This window comes from Acanthaster planci, linkage group LG21, assembly GCF_054643075.1.
Source record: "Acanthaster planci isolate LZ-2023a linkage group LG21, COTS_SCS, whole genome shotgun sequence".
In the NCBI taxonomy this organism is placed as follows: domain Eukaryota; kingdom Metazoa; phylum Echinodermata; class Asteroidea; order Valvatida; family Acanthasteridae; genus Acanthaster; species Acanthaster planci.
The window spans coordinates 5118357-5143530 of record NC_141797.1 but is presented as its reverse complement, the minus strand read 5'-3'; the positions used below and the strand labels follow the sequence as shown (position 1 = coordinate 5143530).

Sequence of the window (25174 nt, the reverse complement as noted above, 5' to 3'; positions counted from 1 at the left end):
ATTTCAACAGAATACCAAAGCTTGTACGACTAAAATCAATAGAACTGGAATGGATGTCCACGAGTTCAGTCTTCAGATCAACTGAATCGATTAGAAATCATCCCCTTGGATCTTAGGGTTTGACACATTTATCTAAGAGTTAAGACAAAAGATGCACACCTTTTAAGTAAACATTGCAACCACTCAAACACAAAAGGGATTATTTGGCTGTTATTAAAAACAGGATGTGGGTATAATTTTGCCGCGCTGAGCCAAGCCAAGCTCACTGAGATTCAGTGACATTTTTAGGAAAAATAATCAACACCACCATTTCTAAGAAGTCCATCATTGTACAAATTTATTACAGGGACACTAAAGACAGAAATATTAACTTCACAGATTATATATTCGAACCTTTTTTAGGAAAAGGCACAATGAGTTATGACTGCATCGTTAAGCATCAACGTTAGTACTGAATAAAGAGGTCAGTCTGAAATGACTTTAAACCATTGAATAAATTCATTTTTTCCCCATTAATATGAGTAAACTTTACGATAAGCCATTCTTTAAGGTTAAATAATATCATATAGATTTACATGTGGGCGCAGTTGTCTTTCATGGACCACAAACCGAGGCAAACATTAGACGGAAAAAAATGACTTATTTTGATAATTGATGTGGATGACCACGAAAGGTTTGTGTGCTTCCCTGGACAAATGCGGCATTCTGCAAATTTAGGGTCTGACATATTTTTCAGTGTTACACCTGCATGTAATATGTGAAATTTGACAGGGGATACCACTGAAATCGATTTCAAACTATTCCTTATTTGATTAACATCACTTAAATACTCTTGGAAATTAATGGATATGTTCTAAACTTACAAACCCATGTCAGATGTAACGGACAGGAAAAAATCGGACCCCAAATATACAGAATGCCCCCATGTATAACAACTACATGCACAATGCATAAGGAGCACAAGGGAGTTGGCATTAATGGACAGATTACATACATGTACATAGATGCATCCTTTCAGAAGTTTGTTAAAAGATATCATTTTTGTAAAATTGAGGCAAGTTATGGTAGTGGACAGGCACATCTTGATTTTGCAAACACACCGACATTCTGAAAGACAAAATTGAGTACAATATTGCCCCAAGTGTGACTTGGGCATATGAATAGGATTTGCTTCAGCCAGTGCCTCCTATATTGTGTGACAAACGATGTTTGGTGACATGTCTTTCACAGTCAGTAGGAAAATGTTTTTACCACCACCATATTTAACATCAGAAAAATTCAGTATCACAGCAGTTACCATTGTCTCTTGAAAAATGGCATCAGGTGGCGAAATAAAATCACAGCCTCTTCATCTATTGTTTCATAAGACAAAGCATCCATTGGCCAGGTAAAGTAGTTCACTGCATCTTCTATGGCCACCTGCCATGCCTGCTGCACTGCATCACTCATCATAAACATGGTGCTCAAAAGTTAAGAGTTTGTGACACCGATGCCACGTTGGTTGTCCGCCTTTTTTAACAGTGAATGTGATGCAACTTATCCTTTGAGGTTGTCGGACATGGCCACATTTGAAGTGTCTCCCAAAGGTAATGATCCATCAAATCTCCAGGCCTAACACACTATCAAATGGTTTTCTTAATGTTTTCTTAGCGTCCAACTGGCAATCACAGACAAAGAAAGCATTGTCAGTTCAGAGGTCACAACTACAGCACTGTTACACTGTGGCTTTTTGCAGCAATAAAGGCACAGGCGATGACCATGAAGGAGAAAGCAGGATTTACCAAGGCAACCATATATTCCACAGCCTCGGGTGACTCCAACAGTTTGACCTCCTTTAGTGATCACAGTTTTCTGTAGTTTAAAGAGAATGGTGGTAAAATCAAAGCAAATGAAAAAACCTGCCTGCAAGCGATCTTAGAGTTGCATAAAGCTCAAGTGATTGAGATTTGATTTACGTGCAGCATGGGATTAAAATAAATCCATGAAGTACTTTGACTTTCATTTGGTCTCCTCTGTGCATGTATGTTTGCTGCCAGGTTAGGATATCTTCAGGAGAACTCATAGGGAAAACTAAAACACAGCATGCTGCAATGTACCTAGGGAAGTCTGTTAAATCCAACTGTATCCTGAAACCATACTTAGCAAAGGAGTTATGGGTAACTCAGGTGCAAATACCGGTAGGGGGATTCATGAGTAATGTCAGGATGGGTTTGGGTCATTTATAACTGTAATTTGGGTAACTGTGATCTGTGGAGTTTTCTTGCTGCTATGTATGCGGTGTGTGATGTGAGCATGCACCAATGGGAAAGAATATGGCTTATTCCAAATCCAGTAAAATAGAGGATCATGCCCCCCCTGCACATGAATGCAAAGGCGCAGCGAGATGGGCCACGAAAATAGACGATGTTTATTTTCACGCAATAAGCCTGTGAGCTTTACAATGTACAATGTCGACTCTCGTTATTACAAAATCCCCGGGACAACGTAGGAACGTTCGTTGTAGGCAGAACACAGTGCAATGGCTTTGGTGCATTGTTGTAAAATGCCATGTACATGCATGCACATGTATGCATGTATGGGCATACACGTGAACGCGTGGTTGATGTTATATCAAAAAGATCTCTTGGTTATAATTAATCAAATATATTGTGATGGGTTTAGAATAATAAAATTCACTGTCATGTGAAAACATGTCTAATGTGCATGTGAGATTAATTAAATCAAATACATGTACATGTGAGCGCATCGATCCAGGGATTTTTAAAAGGCCATGGATGACGACAAAGCTAAACAGCAAGCACATGTAGGCCTGTGTGTACCTGCAAGAATGTGAAGATTTTATCAACTGAAGCCCCCATTCACGTAAGTAGTCTTCCCAACACAAATTGTGTCATGGAAAGACATGTTTATTTAATTTTCCGTCAGTCTTACGATTTTCGATACTACATGTACATGTAGTTGCATGGCACGATTGATCAATAGTCCACGTTTACTCGCCCACTGTGGCGCGGCCGCCTGTGCACGAGATGGTCGCTAATGGAGCATGATGTCATGAAGGAATATTGCAATTGGATAGCTGTGTATAGCCAAACGTACGTCACGAAAGCGCAGTCTCATTGGCGGGCACGCTAGATCTTTTTGCAGCAATATGAATAATGCAGTGTCAGGCGATTCGTTGGGCTCTTGAGATGTGAGAGTAGCCAAGCGAACTTATTTGGCCGTATTTTTACCAGAATTGGGAAGGGAATTTTTGTTCAGATGTTTGTGTAATCAATGTAAAAAAATCATTGATTTTTGAATCGTGCTTTATGCTTGTCATGACTACAGGAAACTGGCAAACGATGTCTGTGCATCGCGTTGTTAGACTGTGTGACACATCTGGAGGGGCAGGGGATAAGCCTCGTGCTGCGGCTGGAAATTTTGTGGAAACACGCTTCAAGTATGAGCAGTACATCTTGAAATGAAATACATGAACACAGACAACACATAGACATGAGATCAATTTTTGTGAAAGAACCTACAAAAAAATTCGTGACAGCAGTGTTTTTTTGGCTTGCAACTGCTGCATTCGTAAATGATGTACATGTACATTTAGTGGAACGTTTGCGACCCTTTTTGGCAAGAACTGTACATGTACATTGACTGGTTGCCGCATTTCCCTCATGCCTTCTTTAGCAACAATTCGGCCCGGTGGGAACCAGTGTGATGCACTGCGCATGTGTTTTCACCACTGTGATTCACAAACGTTCATTATACAGTAATGGGTCGTCAACAATGATTTTTCCAGAAACCATTCGTTGTAACAGGAATTTTGCACAATGCGATTTCGCTGTAACAGATTTTTCCCCATAGAAATGTGCACATTTTTGCTGAGACCACAGACTTGTGCTTGTTATAACCGGAATTTTGTTAAAACCGATTTTGTAATAACGAGAGTCGACTGTAGTTGCTGATGTGAATGTTATTGGTAAGGTCACATGGTCATGCAAGAAACATTGTTTGGCCCTGTGCATACAGTGTGCATACACATGGTACATGTACATGTGTATTCCACAGTTACCACACCTATACCAGCCCAAGCCTTGACATACTGCAACAGGCAGTATCATCTGGGCCAAAAGGGTCAGCTTAATAAACGTACCGAACAGCCAAAACCGTCTTCACAGCCGATTGTTTCTGCACCCTGAAAAACAGTGATGTCATGAGATTTGAAAGTGGCCTGGATGGTTGAGTTGTAACAAGTTATACCGGTATCAGCGCCCACCAAACCTGCAACAAACATAAAAGGATTAAGCATCATACACAAGGTGGAAAGCCAGTGGGGTCAAGCCATGCCAAATTATACCAAACTAGGGTACTTCCAATGCGACGACCCATATTTGCCTGAAGAAAACCTTAAAATACCACAACATCACAAATGATGTTCCAGCTTGATATCCTGCTTGTTATAGCCTCTAAAAAAGTTTGACCAGCAGGAGACCAAGCTAAAAAGTTTGCAACATCAATAGTTCATCTTTTTGGTGGCATTTTCAAAGGCCCACAAACTCTTTTCTAGATGAAAGTGGAAAATAGGTGTGGTGGTTACTTTTGCCTGTATTTTTTAAATTATGCACCCTAGAAGTTACGGACCCTTGGCCCGAAATTCTAAACCTGTTGAATTTTTCTTCTTCAGATTTTGGAAAACTTGTAAAATTGACAAAAAGACTGCGAAGTGGTACTAAAGATGTTTCCCTAAATATCTAGAAACTCGATTACATGTACATGTACGCATCAAACTATTTTCCCTCAAGTAGGGGTAGGGGGGGCCTTAACATAGTAGTGGGGCAATAATAACTCAAAAATGACCCAGAATTCAGGCCACTCTTTGACCCTTTGGGTGTTTGAATGGCTACGTATTGACCCTACATGTACCGGTATGTCACCATTGATGGAAACAATTCAAAATTAGAATTATTCATTTTGTCTCAGGGTTAAAAATCAGAATCGCATGCTACATGTACTTTCTTGTTTTGTTAAAACTAATTTCAATGGATCCAACGCTCCTTGCTTTCCTCAATGGCACAGCCAGGCTCAATTTAATCTCTCTTGAGATGCCAGCCGAGTTTGAGAAAATTAAAATCATGAACAATTCATCATCTGAAATCTGTACTGTTTATCTCTCAAACCTCAGCAAGCTCCAGCCTCTGCTTTGGCCCCAGCTTGTACATTGTACATTAATGTGTTTGAAAGTTTCAGATTGGTGCATGTATGTTTCTACTCCCTGAAACAGTAACATCAAAACTCAGTGATTACATGTACATGTACGCAACAACCCCTGAAGCTTCATGAGTGCGCAACAACCCCCCAAGCTTCATGAGTGTATGCATCAACCCCCCAAGCTTCATGAGTGCGCAACAACCCCCCAAGCTTCATGAGTGCACGCAAACAACCCCCCAAGCTTCATGAGTGCGCAACAACCCCCCAAGCTTCATGAGTGTATGCAACAACCCCCCAAGCTTCATGAGTGTATGCAACAACCCCCTAAGCTTCATGAGTGTATGCATCAACCCCCCAAGCTTCATGAGTGCATGCAACAACCCCTAAAGCTTCATGAGTGCACGCAACAACCCCCCAAGCTTCATGAGTGTATGCAACAACCCCCCAAGCTTCATGAGTGCACGCAAACAACCCCCAAAGCTTCATGAGTGTGTGCAACAACACCCCAAGCTTCATGAGTGTATGCAACAACCCCCCAAGCTTCATGAGTGTATGCAACAACCCCCCAAGCTTCATGAGTGTATGCAACAACCCCCCAAGCTTCATGAGTGCACGCAAACAACTCCCCAAGCTTCATGAGTGCACGCAACAACCCCAAAAGCTTCATGAGTGCGCAACAACCCCAAAAGCTTCATGAGTGCACGCAACAACCCCCAAAGCTTCATGAGTGCACGCAACAACCCCCAAAGCTTCATGAGTGCACGCAACAACCCCGAAACTTCATGAGTGCACGCAAACAACCCCCCAACATGCCCAAGCTTCATGAGTGCACGCAACAACCCCCCAAGCTTCATGAGTGCACGCAACAACCCCAAAAGCTTCAGGAGTGCGCAACAACCCCAAAAGCTTCATGAGTGCACACAACAACCCCCCAAGCTTCATGAGTGCACGCAACAACCCCAAAAGCTTCAGGAGTGCGCAACAACCCCAAAAGCTTCATGAGTGTATGCAACAAGCCCCCAAGCTTAATGAGTGTATGCAACAACCCCCCAAGCTTCATGAGTGCACGCAACAACCCCTAAAGCTTCATGAGTGCGCAACAACCCCCCAAGCTTCATGAGTGTATGCGACAACCCCCCAAGCTTCATGAGTGCGCAACAACCCCCCAAGCTTCATGAGTGTATGCAACAACCCCCCAAGCTTCATGAGTGTATGCAACAACCCCCCAAGCTTCATGAGTGTATGCAACAACCCCCCAAGCTTCATGAGTGTATGCAACAACCCCCAAAGCTTCATGAGTGCATGCAACAACCCCCCAAGCTTCATGAGTGCACGCAAACAACCCCCCAAGCTTCATGAGTGCATGCAACAACCCCCAAGCTTCATGAGTGTATGCAACAACCCCCCAAGCTTCATGAGTGTATGCAACAACCCCCCAAGCTTCATGAGTGCACGCAAACAACTCCCCAAGCTTCATGAGTGCACGCAACAACCCCAAAAGCTTCATGAGTGCGCAACAACCCCCCAAGCTTCATGAGTGTATGCAACAACCCCCCAAGCTTCATGAGTGCATGCAAACAACCCCCCAAGCTTCATGAGTGCACGCAACAACCCCCCAAGCTTCATGAGTGTATGCAACAACCCCCCAAGCTTCATGAGTGCGCAACAACTCCAAAAGCTTCATGAGTGCACACAACAACCCCCCAAAGCTTCATGAGTGTGCAACAACCCCGAAACTTCATGAGTGCACACAACAACCCCCAAAGCTTCATGAGTGCACGCAACAACCCCAAAAGCTTCATGAGTGCGCAACAACCCCAAAAGCTTCATGAGTGCACGCAACAACCCCCAAAGCTTCATGAGTGCACGCAACAACCCCAAAAGCTTCATGAGTGCACTCAACAACCCCCAAAGCTTCATGAGTGGGCAACAACCCCCAAAGCTTCATGAGTGCACGCAAAAACCCCGAAACTTCATGAGTCAGTGAGTACACGCAACGACCCCGAAACTTCACGAGTGCACAACAACCCCAAAGCTTCTGAGCAACATCTTTCAAAAGTATAGGGTAGGCCTTCACTGGGTTAAGGGGGCAATTTCTTTTATTAGGCAAATTAGGACTGAGTTGTTGGGACATTGCTCTGTCCCCATAATGTTTTCGGTTCCCAAAAATACATGTAGCTGAAATATCATATGTATGTCCTCACAAATATAGAGCAGGAATGGACATGTACGTGTATCTACAGTGTACATAATGTCAGAATCCAGTGAATAAAGTAACACCAAATGATTAAAGGTCAACTCATCAAGGAGCAAATTCAGTCATCCATCTCAGATATGTAACTCTAACAGGTCAGTGATCTAAATGTGGAACAGACTTATGATGTACATGTACATGTATGAGCCAAGAATACCACTGCCCCACAGACATGCGACTGCACTCCACTGTCTACCTACAGGTGTACTGTATATGTACAGTATAGGGAGTAATTGGGCAGTGCAGCTGCCATGTCAGACAACTGGAAACTGCCACACAACTGTGACAGCTTTGTTACATGACTTGGTTTACCAGAGAAGATTAAGACCTTTCATTGACCTATCAATAATCCCAAAATTCCTGTTTGATCTGAATGAAGTTATCAGGGTTAAATGGTAGCCCTGTTCCAATTGAGCGTTGTAAGCATAGATTCTGCAGAAATAAGTTTAATCTCTGTCTAGTTTTGTTGGGCTGCCATTGGTATCAAATGTATTCTTTAAAAAATCATTTATCTTTACAACTCACCACATGTGCTACATGTACATGTACCAGTATGTAACACATGTACATGTATAAAGAACCACACACATTTATGTACATGTAGCTACCGTAGCTTTTGAGTTGTTTGGGGGTGGGTCAAGGGAGGGTTTTTTGGAGAGAGGCCAAACTTTTTAAGGGGGGGGATAGGAAATTATTTCATGTGAATTTTTATAACCTTTGTACGGGTTAGGCACAATTTTCGGGCTTTTCAAACACATTTTTAGAAACAAAATACATGTAGCTCCCCCCAAACAAATTGCCCTTTCCTCATTGTCTTCCAAAAGAAAAACTGTTCTGCTCTGTTTGTCAGAGGGTGAGTTCATGGCTCCCATCGCTCCCGCAGCTGCATCCCCCTCAGACTGGTTGTCATCCAATTTTGCCGAGGGAGCAAAAAAAACCAGCAGGTTGATTTTGATATGCGCCTGCAGCAAGTTAAAGTTTGTTTTAATAGCAATAATATCATGAAGACGGTCATGTTTTAGCAAGTTTATTCCCTACTTTCCTGGATTTAAGCACCCGGAGATACTCAGACCACTATTAGAAGTATTACAATCCCTGAGGCACCTTTACAGGATGTACCTTTAATTCAGCAATCATTTTACAGGTTGTTTATAAATTATGATTGTGGTGGGTGATGATGATGTCATCATGTGACAAGTCACATGACATTAAAGGTGCACTCTTTAAATCCCAATATCTCCTGAAGTACCGGTATATATATCCCATTGGGTTGAAACTTTGCAGATACATGTACATTGTACATGTACATGTGAGTAGAAAGGGAAGTGTTGCAGACTAAAATTGACCTCACGTCAGGAATTTCATAAGGTGAGAAGTCTAGTACAGAGTGCACTCTTTAAAGCACTTTATTTCTTCAAGTACATGTACGTGTAGATGTCTGATTGGGTTGAAACCTTTGACCCCAATGGTCATGATGAAATAATTACGCCATCAGGTTTATTTAGTGAATTAGTTGTTCACATTTACAAAAGAATGCAAAAAAGGCTTCTGTTCTGTAAACAAATAGACAGATAAGCTCCAGTTTGTGAAATACAATTGTTAATGTGGTGGGTAAAAGCATGACCAACTTTCCACTTTTGCATGGTCAGCCAGACACCCACTGGACATACATAGATGTACCCTGGTGTTGTGTAGCCTGGCATTTTTGATGCAAGTCTACCGGGTACAATGTACATTTTGGACAATGCGGCACACATACCTGTACATGTATGGGAAAATAATGGTGATTTAGGGAATAATACAGGTACATTAAATGCTCTAGTCTGAGGAGTAACGAGATGGAAGTAAGGGGTTTGAGGAAGGAAAAAAAAGTTACAGATAGTAAAGAAAAGACGATTTTTGTACATGTCAATACACGTACACATGTCTGGATTCATGCTCTTTACAATATGTTCATTCTTGACAAGGATTTTCAAGCCTTTCAAATCTTAACCATGAGGAATCAAACAATATCTGAGATATCTTTAATTATAGCATATGATGGCCTATGCAGTGGAAGTTGTTGATTTAACTAACTTAGCCAACATGCACAAAATAGAGCTTCAGTGGACTTAAAACTTTTAGCAGGAAAGGCACACCCACACACAGCTGTAGACAAAATGTTATTACAAATACACCTCTATAGTTGTGACACATTATTTGAATTACTGATGACTTACACGCACAGGCTGCAAGCAGTGTTATCACATGGCCAAGCTTCTCAACTGTCATCATTCCCATCACATATGGCTTTCATCAATGCAGACAAAATGCCAGAAACCTGGATAACATGACACAAAAAAGGACACAAGTCTTCAGTAGAAGAATTTTTTTTCTAAATACCACACTCATGATTTATGATAATGATGCTGTGGGAACAATTTACATGACGAACACACTATTCCCATTCAATGTTAAGTTTCACAGACATGTACATACATGTACATGTACATAAATTGTTCATCTTGATAGACAGTGGGCATTCCCACAAGTAATCTTTGATACTAATCCTGAAATTATCTGAAATACAATCAACCAAGGTTACAACAAATACATGTATTTAGACAATGAGTAGCCATGTATAGCTAGGTCTGGGTACGAGTAGGAGGAGAATATATCGTAGGCTCATAGGGTCAGCGAACATTACAGACAATAATTCCCACAGGCACAAGAGATGGAAGACAGCTAGTGACCACATACCGGTACATGAATGCTGGGGATGGGCAAGGGTATTTGATACATTGTACATTTGGATATTTGAGATGTGGCAGAGACAATAGCATGAGGTACGACATTTGTATTTGGCTTGGATAAAAATCTGTCGTATTTACTCCGAATTTACCCACTTCAAATAGCGCACCTGTCTGCCACGTCTCACACTGGCTAATGTAGGTCAGCTGGTTACTGAGTGCCTACATTTAATTAATCACAAAGTCTTGGGTTAACTTAAATGTACATGTAGTCTTGTGTTAACTCACACTAACTTACTAACTGTTAACTAACTTTTAATAATCCCATATTCTAATACAAAATCCAAACATTTCAAAACTTCAATGTATGACCAGCTTAAAAAAAGATTAATCATTTTATTGTTGATGATGCTTTGTCCCAATTACGGCTTCAGTCTCAAGTATAATTCTAACAATGTTGTAGTTTGGCTGGCCCTACTTGGTTTACAAATTACTTCAGAAAATTCCTCAAATTTTACCAGGTTTTTGGCTTTTTCAAACCTGATAGACAGCATAAATATGCCAAACGGGCATTTCATCCATCATATAAAGAAAAACTACATGTAGATAGCCCTGGTATGTGTGCTATATCATGGTTGAATAAAACATTTCGCCATGGTCAATGTTGATGATGCATCATAGCCGATTACATGTACCGATAGTATAAATGCCAATAAACATACATGTACATGTATGTAATGTATGTTCATGTACACTGACACACTACTGTATACCATAGGCAGTGGCGTAGCTAGGATTTTACTAATGGGAGGGCACAAAGGGGGCACCCTGCAGCATCTTATGGGGGAGGCATCAGCTTTCAGTGGTGTGGTCTTTAGGGCAAGTTTTTGTTAGCCTTGTTCCATATCCATTCATCTGGTTTTTTTTCAGTGGAGGGGGGAAGCACCTGGGGGAGCGGCATCAGGAATTTGTGGGGGTACATGCTCCCAAGACCCGCCTCCGTGGCTATGCCACTGACCAAAGGCAAATGTTTGATCAGTTTTGCCATGTAATTGCATATTAAGCCAATTTTTGGCCAGTCCAGCCACAAACTAACGTGAGTGATCATATAGTCGCCAGGCCCCTTATTTTGCCACTTACTGTGAGTGTGAAAACCAATTAGACTTGACAATAGGTAGCGAAATCTGGGACCTGGTGACTATCCGCCCTTTGAAGTGCACCCTTAAAAGCAAAAGAAAGTCAGACTAGTACGAAGTTTTCCAACTGGGTTCCTGCATACGTCCCGCATGCACGCGAAGACCACACATTCCAGAAAAAATTTACGGTGCATACTCAGCATACCCTGAGTCAAATGAGCACACAACTTGTGCACCTATGTGGTAAGTTTGTACCGGTACCAAAGGACTGTCAATTTCATTTTAAAAAAATGCCCTTTTTTGTTCCTGCTCGGAACGGATACGGTCAGGCACATGACAGACGGGGCAATAATTAAGGTGTAACAACATCAATGACGAACTGGAAATTTACCAACATGCACACAAAAAAACTGCTTCACGTAATGTGAACATGTACAGTGTACCGGTATCTATTAAAAGCAAGGAACATCTTCGGCAAGGTTCCTGCTGTTCTAAACTAATATAAAACCTTATCACATGGTGAAAAGGTTTGGTGAAAAGATTTAAACCATGGCAAGGACTGAGGAACATTACCTAACCAGGCAGACGTGACCACTGCCTCACACTCAGGCCTTCATGTATGTTATAGGCCTACATGTATACAACGTACATAATATGGGATCAGGTCAACTGGGACCCAAACCAACTCGGATCCATTCCAAGTCGGACCCATGCCAACTCGGACCCAGGACCAACTCGGACCCACGCCAACTCGGACCCATTGAGTCATATGGTTGCACTACATCAAATACGCGCCCGTAAACCAAAATAGTGCCGACTCTTGAACCTCGCCAAGAGGTTGGCCTTCTTTTTTTCACTGGAAATTCAAGATTATTTTTTTTCGCTGGAAATTCAAATTATGGCCAAATTGATCACTTTTTGTTTAAATTTTATGAACTTTTTAATTTGCCTTTTCCCGAAGATACCCCCCTAATAGTAGTAAAACTATGCGCTCATATGAATGTAGCCGCCCACCTCTATCCGAAATAGGCCCGTAATGTGGGGCTTTTTGTGAAAGAAATACTCTGAACTGGAAACTATCAATCCCAAATTCGGGTTTTATATTAACAATTTTATGATCCCTCGTGATTATGGCACGTCTTATTGTAAAAAAAAAGTGGGATCACAAAATATCAATAATGAGCTCGCAAGCAGACAAACGACACTTCAAAACCGTCTCCAAGTTTAAGACAATAGGAAATATTCCACATTTTTACTTTAAAATGATTTGATTTGTGTTGTTCAAAATTACCAACCTATTTGCGTTATTTGGACAGTCAGTTTAGGCCTGTATGGATGAATTCCTCTATCTGCCTAAATTTTGCAGGTATTCGGGGGGGGGGGGGAAATGGGGCAAGGTGGAGGTGTAAGACTTGCCAGGCCAAAAAAATTTGAAAAGTGAGGTGGGGGATAACACCATGAGACACTATAAAAGGTCAGTGTTCGTGATATTGATGTATATCTGCAGTATGTGTTGTACGCATGCAGCATCTCTTATGTACATCAAAAGGCCTATCTGTAGCTTTTTATTGCAACAAAGACTTTGGGGGCTGTTTGGTAAAGGTTCATTCGATTTCTTCTATTGATCTGGAGTGCCAAAAAAACTTCGGAGAAAGGGCGTCAATGATTTGGTTCTGTCAATCACACTCCAAAAGCTGCTCCCATTGGTTGTCCCAAGCTCCCACTCCCCGATCATAGGGTTTCAAGAATGGAAGGTGACAAAATCAGTCTTTGTGGTCAATCACGCCGTTACCTCGGAAGCTACTAGCCGATTAAGATTCCAGATTACAAACGGCAAATAAATGAAAAAGGAAATGTGCCTCCATAAAAATACGCCGCTTGTCGGTTACTTTTTCACTCGTTTCAAGACATCACTGATATCAAATCTAGTCCTGTACAGTTTTTCAGCCACCATGCCTGTTCAAACTTTAAAACTGAGAAATTCTGGAAAGCCTGTGCCGCTGTTTCCCCGCATTACGTTTATTCAAGAGGACGTCACATCTCGGCAGCATGCAGCGCAAAAGTGTCATTTACCAAATGCTAAAATGTAAAAGTGGACAAAATCAATTTTTCAACAAGTTAATCACGCTCCTGGGGTTGGGGCCGAGTTGGCTCAGGGTGGGTCTGAGTTGGTCGTAGGTCCGAGTTAGTTTTGGGTCCGAGTTGGCACAGGTCCGAGTTGGTTGTGGGTCCAAGTTGGCATGGGACCGAGTTGGTTTGGGTCCGAGTTGACTCAAACCCCATATGCCTACACATGACATGCACGAACAAGACCCTGAGCAACAGACATGACACGACGGAATCCTGGCCCACTAACACGAACAATCATCATGACTGTAAACCCAACAGAAACATGAAATCTACTCACCTTCAACACCATTGGTGATGTGATGGCTAAAAACGATATAGGCCTAAAACCAGAGACAAATCATGCAAATTATGTGTACGATCAGATCCAAGATGATGGACGTGGTCCGGCGGGGTAGTGTACACGTGTATCAATACATTGTGATCGGCCCTATGTACAGTATACGGTGATATTAACAGGAAGTCAACGACTTTATGCCATAGACAATAAATGACATGGTTTTCACGTTCAATATATGGTCAATATATGAGCGCAAAGCCAGACAATAACTGTTATTACATGTATATGCACATAGTATCAGCGCTCAGCTGACGAAGCGCAATCAGGCAATGATATGGCGCCCACATGTACGAGCGCGCATACACATACCAATACGTGTAAAAAACAGCATGCACATGATACAAGTTAGTTCAAGGCCGTTTGCCTATGGAAGCCGGATAGTGCCAAGGTTAATATTTTTGCGTAGGGAGTTTAATACTTTTTTGACAAATTACGTGGCGGCCGCCAGATAATTTGTCAAAAAAAATAATACACCCCCTACGCAAAAAATATTAACCCTGGCACTATCCGGCTTCCGTACTACCCGGCTTCCATATTTGCGCGACATCGACTAGCCGCCAATCGCGCTTTTCTTTGTGCAGGGGGAATTTGCATAATTTCCAAGCTCAAACTCAGCCCCGTGAGGCTTTAACGTCATGGTCAGACAATTCCTCGATATTACTGTGGATATAGATCCGCCACATAATTGCATGGTTTAATTCAATGAACACCATGTGTAGATTCACGGATGGATATAAAAAAAACAAGACTCTCTCAACGACAATGTCATTACTAACAGTGGCCTAAGGCAAACTACGCAGCGCTACACTATCTCTGCTACATACATTGTACATATGTCCATGTACATGCATGTCCCGACCTAGTGCCAGCTACATGTATTTTACTAGGGAGATGTAAATATTTTGACAAATCATTGGCTTTCTTTAATTCATATCACTGCACGTAATAATTCAATGTTCAAGGATTTATTGACCATTGGGCCCTCTTCATTGACAGCAGAATAGAGATTTTGTGCCTTTTTCCAGTTTTGAAAATATGACTGAAATGTGACAAAGCAATGTGAACGCAAGTTGTGACATACTCTGTTCAATTTAGCTTTAAATCAATAGATCAATTTGATTTATTCAAACAAGAGACTTCTTAGAAAAGTCAAACCCTTTGTTTCTGTAATGATGCTAGTTAATGAAAGGGTTTTGAAACAAAAGGCCAGAAATTAAATCACAACATCAAATTGAGTAGCTCTACCATGTAATTCATTATAAACCTTACATCTGTACCAGTTTAAACTCAGAGACAATTTCCGGTCTGTTAAAATTCCATTAAATTATACACAGCTTTGTACAACTGGTATTCACATTTCGCAAATTCTATCCCTCAAAGCACACAAATTATCCTAAATCATGAAAAACAAATTCGGAAGAAGACTGACATGACTTAATCAGTTTGTGATGAAAACGGTGCCGTGTATAGTTAGATTTAGTAATGACCAAGTTCAATGGTAAGTTCTTTGTCCTCATGAAGACAGCAAGAGTTTGACGGATGGACAACCTGGAAACACTGTTATAGTGACAATATTTTTCTGCTTCAGACTTAAAACTCTGGGAATATTCAACAATTACAAGTTTGCACTTCTTATAAACCGATTTTCAGCTGTTATGCACTGCAGGGCATTGTCTAATTGTGCAGTCAGAAGGCACACTCGTGACCCATGTTCATATACAACCAAACCTTCCCGCAGGAAAGGCTGTTAAACAAGGACAGTTTATATACATGTAAAGTGCACTTAAGAATTCTTAAAGTACAGGTTCTTGATGATCTCACACTGCTGGTGAAAATACAAAATGATTCTTTGAAAGTCACACGTAACGGTACATTTTTCAATGTAGCTTTAACAAAATGAAAATGTGCAAAACGAATAAAACAAATGTTAAATGGTTGTAAAAACTATTGAAACAGAAAGCCATGGTCAAATGAGCACGCAGGCTGAATCAGGATAAACTTAATTAAAAAGACAGGAAAAATGCAAAAACAAATTAATACATGTAGGTACTTGTCTGTCACCGGAATTAAGCAAAATTCAGACAACTGCAAGTAAATTACATGTACATTTAGTACATTGTACATTAATGCTTTCAAGGCTTTAAATTATTTTCATTTCTTTTAACTACATGTAAATAAGGAGTACTCAACCAATATTCTGTGAATTTCCCTAGACTTGTGAGCAAATTTGCAGAATGCTGCATAATTATTTGTTCCATCTGTGATTATTGTTTATCACTGACCTGAATTTGTGGGTATTGACAAAAGTCCACACACGTCCATACATGTACCTGTAATCAAACCCCTCTTTTCCTACCTGTCAACCTATGTGGGCAGGTTTCATTAATAAAAAAATTTTTTTTTAAATTTCTCCCTAAAAATACTTGGAAAGCAAATTTTTTTGCTGCTCCTCAAAAGCAGAGCCGCAGAAAAAAAGCAAAATCCACAACCGAGTAGAAAATAAAACATCAACCTAATGATTTAACATTAATTACACAGTTGAATTATGTACATCAACCCTAAAAATAAAATTGTACAATTTACATAATTGACAAATTTTTAATGTAACAGCACCCATGGGTACAAGTCTATTATTATATTCATTAAGCAAGGTATACGCAATATGCTATTCTTGGGTGCCACACCTGAAAACAAATTAGACTGAAACTACCGTGAATGTTTCAGCCTTGGAGCCTAACTTGGTGCTTTACATCTTTTTTGTTGGTTACAATAAAAAGAGCTTTTTTATGGAAAAATTCTTTTTACTGCCTCATCCTCTAAAAGCCTTTTATGTACATGCGTGTTATTTTCGGCCTGTTTTCATTCAAAAATGTGCAATTGGAATTTTAAAGTTCAGTTATGGTATCCCCACTGTGCATTCTTCATCAAGTGTTAATTTACAATGTAGAGCAGCATGTCCTGAAATCATGTTGGCATGCTGTGAGGCAGCTGAAGAAGGACGCTGAAGTACATGTACATTTACTTATCTGTGTGCATAAATGGTGTGGGGTGTGATCAATTTGTAACTGAATGTGCACAAAACCTGTAACGTCCTCAACTAGGCACATCTGAGCATCAGTATCTAAAATGCTGCTCAGATATTCCTAAAGCATGGTAAGGCTATGGCACTTTCTGCACTCTAATAGGCTACGTTATACATGTACATGCCTACTGATTGGCAGAGTGTTATGTTAGCATAATGTCAGATTCTGCTATGCATGTATTTGCTGACACATCATCAACGGCAGTTTGGTCCTCGTTTGGGTTGATGTCAAGAGCAGCTGTCAACTTCTCTTCCTCCAAGTCAGCCAACCCTTCACTACCAACATAGGTCTGCTGAATCTCTCCATCTGCTGAATTTGTGATGTGGTCTTCCAACTGTGAGAAATTACCCAACTCCTGTAGTCCCCCAACTTCAACTGAAGTGTCCTCCTGCTCCATACCTTCTTCATTTGACTTTTGCACCATTCCCTTTTCCTTGCTCCCATCCTCCTGTGGGTGACTTTCCAATTTCTTGTCCTTTTTCTGCTTCTTCAGTTTCTTCAGCTTTTTCCTGCCTCCTTGTTTCTTCTGTAGACCTGAATGGTCTTTCAGGTGTGACTTCTGGTGTCGTCGCATGTCCACTGGCGAGGCATAAGCCTTGGAGCAGACCTTGCAGACATGCCTCTTGTCCTTAGAGTGCATGCGGAGGAGGTGGCGGCGCAGGGCACTGTCCCGACGGAAAGCACTATTGCAGACATTACAGGTGAAGGGTCGCTCACCAGTGTGGATGAGCATGTGGTCCTTGAGGTGGGTGAGGAGTTTGAAGACTTTGTGGCAGATGCCACACTGGAATGGCCGTTCGTTGGTGTGGGTGCGCATGTGAACTTTGATCTCGCTGCGGCTGCGGAAAGGCTTGCTACAGATGTCACACTTGTACTTGCAGGGACGCCGCTTTTTGGTTCTGCAGATACCAGTAAGAAAATTAAACCGTGAATTGATGCTACATGAATGAATGACTGTTGCAATTGGATTTATCCAAATTGAAATAACTCTCCACTTAAGAACTTTTTAAAATGAAACTGCAACTATTTCTCTGTTTTCAAACCTCTGGAGTCAAACTCACACACCAATAGATGGACAACATGGATAACAAGATGGATAACATGAACACATGGTTAAACTTCAAATTTTATGACAGTAAAATTAGGACTATTACAATAATAGAAGTTTCATTTTAGAGTTTCATCTAAATTTGTTACTCAAAAAAGATTACAACAAGTGCATGTATCTGAATGTATTATTCTAGCTCTACGTGTAGAAATACAATGTAGGTACATGTACATGTGAATAAACCACCAAATAGTGCAACCATCAAGCCAGATTAAAGAAAAAAACTGCTGTTTGTTCTCCTGAATTGATCTGAAGACCATTTTTAGTGGTAAGTACCTAATAGTAATCATTAAAAAAGGGGTGTCAAAAAAATAAAAATGAAACCACACCACACACAAGAAGAAACCATGTTTGGTTTTTACTTCTTGACATTTGGCGGTGATTATTTACTTTCCAAGGATTTTTGGCAATCTTGATTTCTTGTCACCACAGCTTGGAGGCTATCACTGCTCAATCTCAAAAACTTACTCTTACCCGGTACTTTTACTGTTTCCTCCTTCAGCACCCGTTTCTCCCGAGTTACTTCTGCTTGGCTTTTTCTTGGTTTTGGAATTGTCTCTGTTACACGAGGTCATCTGATGCCTCTTCAAATCTGACTCCAGTCGATAGTTCTTAGGACAGTTTGGGCAAGCATAGGCCTTGTGAGTCGCATGCATTCGAATCATGTGCCTTTTGAGCGCACTCGTCTGCCGGAAGCCCTTGTTGCAGACATCACAAACATTGGGTCGAAGGTCATCATGGATCTTCTTGTGGTCATTCAGGTGGCTGACCTGCCGGAAGACTTTGTTGCAAACTGTACAGACGTAAGGCTTTTCTTCAGTGTGGACCATGACATGCCGCTGCAGGTGGCCCTTCTGGATAAAGCCCTTGTTGCAGTATGGACACTTGAAGGGTCGGTCAGCAAGATGGACCTTAGAGTGAAACATCAGGTGGCCTTTATTCTTGTATGTTTTGCCACAGGTGCTACAGCTAAAAGGTCTGGGCTCTGTCGAGGCTGGTTTGGGTTTGTTGAATTCAACAGGAAGGCTTCTGTTTGTATCAGTGTGCACAATGGCCTTGTCCACCTCTTTATTTTCCTTGTTCTCCAGTGATGTCAACGGTGCATCACTGGTAGCAAAGTTTTCGTCCTCCTGGATGTGACCACAGATTTTGGATGTATTTGTCTGAAGGTTCAGAACAGCAAAGTAAGTGATGTTGACATGAGTCTTCTCATGCCGACGCAGGTCAGCCTCCCCACTGTAGCCCCGGTTGCAGATGGTACACACATAGTGACGTTCCTTGACATGCTTCCGACTTATATGTCGGAAGACGGCACTCTTCTGCCGGAAGCCCATGCCACAGACCTCACAGCAATAGGGCTTTTCATTTGTATGAATGCGCTTGTGACAGGTCAGGTGGCTGCTCTGCCGGAAGCTCTTGTTGCACATGTCACAGGCAAAGGGCTTGTCCTGCGTGTGGATCCGCACATGTCGCTTGAGGTGGCCCAGTTGCAGGAAGCTCTGATTGCAGATCTCACAGGTGTACGGCCGGATGTTGCTGTGCACCTTCTGATGATACTTGAGGTGGCTCATGCAGGTGTAGGTCTTGCCACACTCACAGACAAAGGGCCTCAGACGGTCAGTGCTGATCACAGCCGGTTCAGGCACCTGTGGCTTGGTAGCAATCTGCTCTGCCATGTGCTGTATAGTGTCCTCAGCGCTCTCAAACAATTGGCCCAGGACAGCGATGACGTCATCCTCGCGGCTGGTCAGGGTGTTCCCGCTACTATCCACAATGTTTGTCACATTTCCATGCTTGACAATGGAGATCTCAATCCCTGTGTCTGCCCCAGAGTGCGTATTGTTCGTACAGTCTTGGGCACTGACAACAATTGTCTGACTTGTTCCTTCCTCCATGTTTCCACTTGGCCCAGTATCAAAAACTCTGTAACAAAAACATTTTGGAATAAAAGGTTAAACTGCTAACAAACAAAATTTACAGCCATAATGTACTATGCGTACATGTTGGACTTGGACAGCTGTGTTCAGTGCGGACCTGGGTCCAATTTTGTGCTGCTGCTTACCATTAACCAAATTTCTTTGCCAACCATAGCAAAATTTGCTCAATAGTACGTGTAAGTGCATTTCAAGTCAAATATTTCAAGGTTGCAGTGCTTGGCACAAACATGCATGAGCGCTCAAGCACACAGAAATTTCTACTGTTACATCACTAAGTTCAGCAAATGTTTCCTCCAAGGTTAGCATGCATTTTGCTGTGTTTACTGCTTGAGGTCTCCACAAAGTACACAGAGCCTCTAGTGTGAAGTTGTGTGCTTAGCAACACTATGAAATTGGGTCCTTATTCCATTTCACATTTATGTGAACAAGAAGGGTTAAAAGACTGGTAACATTGTTACTAACAATGACTGCCAACAGTAAAATGTAGTTGAATTTTGTTCTTCTTTCATTAACACAAGGTGTTCCCCATTTGTTTCGTACTGTACGTCTACATGAATCTTGGGAAGATGGAAAAAGTCCCTCCAACTCAGAAGAATTAGGGAGAAGTACATGTAAATAGGAAGTCGGCCCTGCCATCTTATAGCTATGTACATGCGTGCAAGACTCAAACCAATGGAAATTCTTGTTTAGCTCAAATATTACAGTCCTTATTCCTATTCCTCTTTAACATTAGTCTTTAACTGATTTGAAATGTATTTTGGTTGTGCTGACAGTGTGTTGACGTTACTTTCATGTTTTGACCATGTTAACAGCCTGACAGTGATTAGTTTTCATGGTATTAAGAGAAAGACCCCTTCCCTTGTATTTTTTATAAGCACGACCATAGGCCCAATTAAGCATAGATAGAGACATGCATAAAAAAAAATCATGAGTGAGGTGCTCTTCATTTGGAAACTAATTTTCTTAATAGGAATTCGTGATAAAAATGTTTTTTTCTGCATGCTGTAGTTCCTCTCTTTAATTTCCAATTTCGGTTTTTTTTTAATTTCAAGTGAAGCCAGCATTAAATTATTTGAAATAAAGCGCAAATAAGAAGAAAGATTTTACATAAATATGAATTGAGGTTTTCAGTCAAAATCCACGCTCATTTTCGGGTACAAAATATTCAGTTTGCTCAGCCATGGTGGCTCAGCCATTATCAGCACTACACGTGTACAACTACTGAAATAGGCCTAATATTAGGCTGCAAAAAACCCAAAACATCCACGCTTCAAATCAGTTTGCTTTGCACAGTCCAATGGGATCCACACTTAGCTTAGGCCCCCCCCCATATAAAAATATTTCTATGACATGCTCTCGAAGGTCACTTCAAAAATAAAACAAAAGAATTTCTTTGAACCCTTATATGCCTAACCTACATGTAGCAAGAAGTAGCATAATTAGCATGCGATGCCTAGCATACATGTAGGATGTACTTATACTTTACACTAGCATGACTAGCGTTGCAATGCACTGCATGGGCCATGGTAAGTTTGCCGCTGTCCGTGAATTGGGCATTTTTAACGCTGTTTTATCCACTTATTCTCATATGAAACTGATAACATAAAAAGTTAGTTCGGTATATCCCACCTTTTCACATCTAGCCACAACGATGGTGCGAAACTGCACGCCTGTTTGCCAAAATGGTTATTATTATGCAGAATTTTGAAGCAAAACTCCAAACTTCAACGGGCGTACTCAGAGCGCTGGCGGTCTTTCTTCATCAATTTCGCAGGTTCCTTTTGCTTTTTCGAACAGCCCGTCCACTATTTAGAGTATACACGGGTACCAGTGAAAGGAAGCATTCGAAATGCACTATGGGATCGATCATGTCGCACACCCGCACGTCACAGACGCATATGCATACTGTATGTACGTACATGTACATGTACAGTATGTACACTATTTAATTCTAATATCACCTCGGAGGCCGGTTTAAATGATGGATCAAAGCAAAGAAAATATATCCGAAATATAGAAACCAATTCGAAAAATTTAATATGCTTTCTTTTTTTCTGAAGAAGGATAGCCTGTTGTCACTGACTGCGGCGGTGTTTTTTGCGCAATGACTTACGGTAGGCCCACGGAGAAATCAAACATCTGCTGAAAAAGGTTGCGGGACACAGAAAAGAAAAACTAACCACCAGAAAGAGGACGAGCAGACGGGATTGTTGATTGAACCTTTCCAATTTCTGTTTCCCCGGCGTCTGGGGTCATTTTTTTTGGATGAAAAAAAATGGGGGAATTTCAGGCCCTCTTCCAGTTATTAAAGGACAGTATAGTCAAAAAGCCCCTCCGAGAGACACGGTGTACCATGGAGGTGTACATTCCTCTGATCTTTGGCTATAATCGTTATTGTTTTGACAACTTCCAGAGACAAAACTGTTCATTTTCTCCTCCAATTAATACAAAAACACTAAAAAGAGAACAGGGTGCCCCTTTTGGTCTGTTGCTATAGGCGCCGCCATCTTGTCTTTTTAATATCACCTCGAGGGCCGGTTTCGCAGTAAAAATGGATCAAAGCGAAGAAAATCTATCCAAAATAGGAAAACCAATTCCAAAAAATCGAATAAACTGTCTTGATTTTCTGAGGAAGGATAATACAGTTTGTCCGTTGCCACTGGACGCGGCAGTGTTTTGTGCGCAATGACAATCTTATTCAGTAAACAAACGGAGAAATCAAACATCTTCTGCAAAACTGCGGGACACAGAGAAGAACTAAAAGAAAGAGGACGAGCAGACGGAATTGTTGATTGGGCCTTTCTTAATTTTCATTTCCCCAGCGTCCAGGGGGAGCTTTTTTGGAAGAAAAAATGGGGGGATTTGCGGCCCTCTTCCAGTTATTATAGGACAGATTAGTCAATAAGCCCCTCCAAAGAAACACACTACTCTGATCTTTAGCTATAATCGTTACTGTTTTGAAAACCTCCAAGGACAAAACTGCTCATCTTCTCCTCCGGTAAATAAAAAAGCACTAAAAAGAGAACTGGGCGCCCCTTTTAAGTTGGTCTGTTGCCATAGGCGCTGCCATCTTGTCTTTATGGGTTGCACTACACTAAATACATGCCCATAGAAAAACAGTGCAAAATCGGACCGAAATAGCGCCGCCTGTTGACTCTCATGGAAAGGATGGCCTCCGTTTTTCTCACTAGAAATTCAAGATTATGGCCAGAAGATCACTTTTCGTTTCAATCTCACGGGGGTTAGCCCCGAAAAATTTTTTATACGCCATTGAGCGAAGATACCCCCCAAATAGCAGTAAAACTAAGCGCTCATTTCTGAATATAGCTGCCCGCCTCTATCCAAAATAGGTCAGCAATTTGGGGCTTTTTGTGAAAGAAATACCCCGAACTGGAAACTGTCAGTCCTAAATTCGGGATTTCCGTGTGCCAAGACCGGGCCCGGTGCAGCCAGCGGTGTGTGGGTGGGTGTGCGTGTGTGTTGGGAGGATTCAAAAGCGAATGCGGCTTCGGGCTCAGTCAAAACATGGTAGGGAGTAAAAAAAAAAAAAAAGGACACCCTACTCACGGTCCCAAAATCCTTGCTGTTATTTCCAAGTGTTGGTTTCTTAGGGTTTGGTGCTCATATTTGATAAATAAACATACCAATCACTTCTCTTTTCTACTCACCTGTGAAGCGTTCGGGGGGGGGGCAATCGCCCCCTTTCCCCCGCCCACTGGATACGTCACTGAGTGCAGAGCACTAATTCAAGCCAGTATGCCCGTAACAAAGTATAAGCCGCTATAACATGCAAGCCGACGTCGCTGGGGTTTCCATATAATATTTCCATTTCTTTATAATTTCTTTGGTGGATTAGCCAATAATAGTTTTGTAATTATTCACTGTCCTCAGATGGCTATCCCTCAACATCAGAGAGTTGATTGAGACCCTATTTTACACAATCTCGCCATTTGGGGGAAAACAATTATTAAACAATTATTCATTTTAACGATTTACTAATCCGAAATAACGATTTACTAATACAGCCTCAGAGTAAAAGGTCACGCAGTGAGCTTCCGGAACCCTCACCTGGTCCTCCTGTGGGGATTTTACATTGGGCCGTCCAGTATCACGTTTGATAGTTTTGGTAGAATACATCCTAACTGAAACGACCCCATGAAACACTCATGCTGGAATGTTACCATCGTCTTCCTCAAGTAGTATCTATCAAATGTCACATGGAGATGGGTAAAAAAACCCGAATTTTCTTAAAGACCTTTCACGTCTGGCGATATCGTACCTAGGTCTCCCTGTTCAAGGACCGTTTGTTTCCACTGCCAGTGCTAACGTGAAAACGAGATTTTACAACGTTGGAAAGATTTTCTTACTTACAGTCAATGGGTTCAGGATTCCGTTGGGTTAACATCGCGCATGCAGTTGTTGTCAGCAAAGGTTAGATAAAATAGAATATTTCGTAATTGAGGTAGAATATTGCATCTTTGTATTTATTACCTTATAAATAAAAAAATAAGACATTTTGATCTGTTTTTATTTTGGCTTTTACCCACAGACTACCATAAAAATACGAACCGTAAATATTCATCTGCGAACGGGACAGTCGCATTGCACTGTTTATCCTGTATTTATATTTTAGACTTTCAGAAGTGAAGGTGATTTTTTGGAGGAATATACTCTTTTAGGTCAGATGATTTTTCAGTTTCTTTAAATAGATGTACTTAGCAAATGTTTTCCAAAGCCCCTTTTCCGAGATGGTTTTTGTAAGATGTGACTGAACGAAAAAAATATTACAAATTCTTAAATCTTTACACGTTATTATTCCCACCCAAGGGTTGCGGAAGCGCGCCACCAGGGGTCGACTTTCAGGCTCTATTAGTAAAACAACGAGAGCCTCCAAATGGCGCTGTTTTGCGTTGATTCCGCTGCACTACACCAAACACGCGCCCATATAGGAAACAGTGCAAAATCAGATTGAAATAGCGCCGCCTGTCGACGTTCGGAAAGAGGTTGGCCTCCTTTTTTTTCACTGGAATTTCAACATAATGGGCAAAGGATCCCTTTTCGTTTCTATTTTATGGCGGTTAGCCACGTGTTTTTTTCAATCGGCTTTCTCTGGACATGCCCCCAAAATAGTAGTAAAAGTAGTAAAACTATGCGCTCAGTTCTGAATGAAGCCATCCGCCTCTATCCAAGAAAGGCCCGCAATTTGGGACTTTCGTAAAAGAAATACCCCGAACTAAAACACTAACAGTCGCAAATTCGGGATT

At 41.4% G+C, this 25174-nt stretch overlaps 2 protein-coding genes across 2 annotated transcripts; both read right to left on the bottom strand.

Annotated features, from left to right (window-relative positions):
• Positions 1 to 309: 309 nt before the first annotated feature.
• LOC110989398 (uncharacterized) lies at positions 310 to 14111 on the bottom strand. Its single transcript, XM_087131166.1, has 4 exons — positions 13723 to 14111; positions 9670 to 9770; positions 4142 to 4269; positions 310 to 1851 (listed from the first exon to the last, which is right to left on the bottom strand). Exons 2-4 carry the CDS (start codon positions 9728 to 9730, stop codon positions 1636 to 1638), a joined length of 405 nt encoding a protein of 134 aa, XP_086987292.1. The 5' UTR covers positions 9731 to 9770; positions 13723 to 14111; the 3' UTR covers positions 310 to 1635.
• Positions 14112 to 14680: 569 nt separating this feature from the next.
• On the bottom strand, positions 14681 to 21703 carry LOC147795714 (uncharacterized). The gene is made up of 3 exons (XM_087131165.1): positions 21540 to 21703; positions 18448 to 19896; positions 14681 to 17764 (listed from the first exon to the last, which is right to left on the bottom strand). The coding sequence occupies exons 2-3, from the start codon at positions 19866 to 19868 to the stop codon at positions 17008 to 17010; spliced, it is 2178 nt and encodes a 725-aa protein (XP_086987291.1). The 5' UTR covers positions 19869 to 19896; positions 21540 to 21703; the 3' UTR covers positions 14681 to 17007.
• Positions 21704 to 25174: the final 3471 nt, after the last annotated feature.

Bases quoted from the DNA above. Each gene is read 5' to 3' on its own strand.
- LOC110989398 (XM_087131166.1), bottom strand. From the start codon at position 9,730: ATGGGAATGATGACAGTTGAGAAGCTTGGCCATGTGATAACACTGCTT. The intron at 4,270-9,669 runs GTAAGTCATCAG...TGTTTGTTGCAG, and splicing joins ACTGCTTGCAGCCTGTGCGT to GTTTGGTGGGCGCTGATACC. The intron at 1,852-4,141 runs GTACGTTTATTA...TTTAAACTACAG, and splicing joins AAGACGGTTTTGGCTGTTCG to AAAACTGTGATCACTAAAGG.
- LOC147795714 (XM_087131165.1), bottom strand. From the start codon at position 19,868: ATGGAGGAAGGAACAAGTCAGACAATTGTTGTCAGTGCCCAAGACTGT. The intron at 17,765-18,447 runs GTAAGAGTAAGT...TGGTATCTGCAG, and splicing joins GGAAACAGTAAAAGTACCGG to AACCAAAAAGCGGCGTCCCT.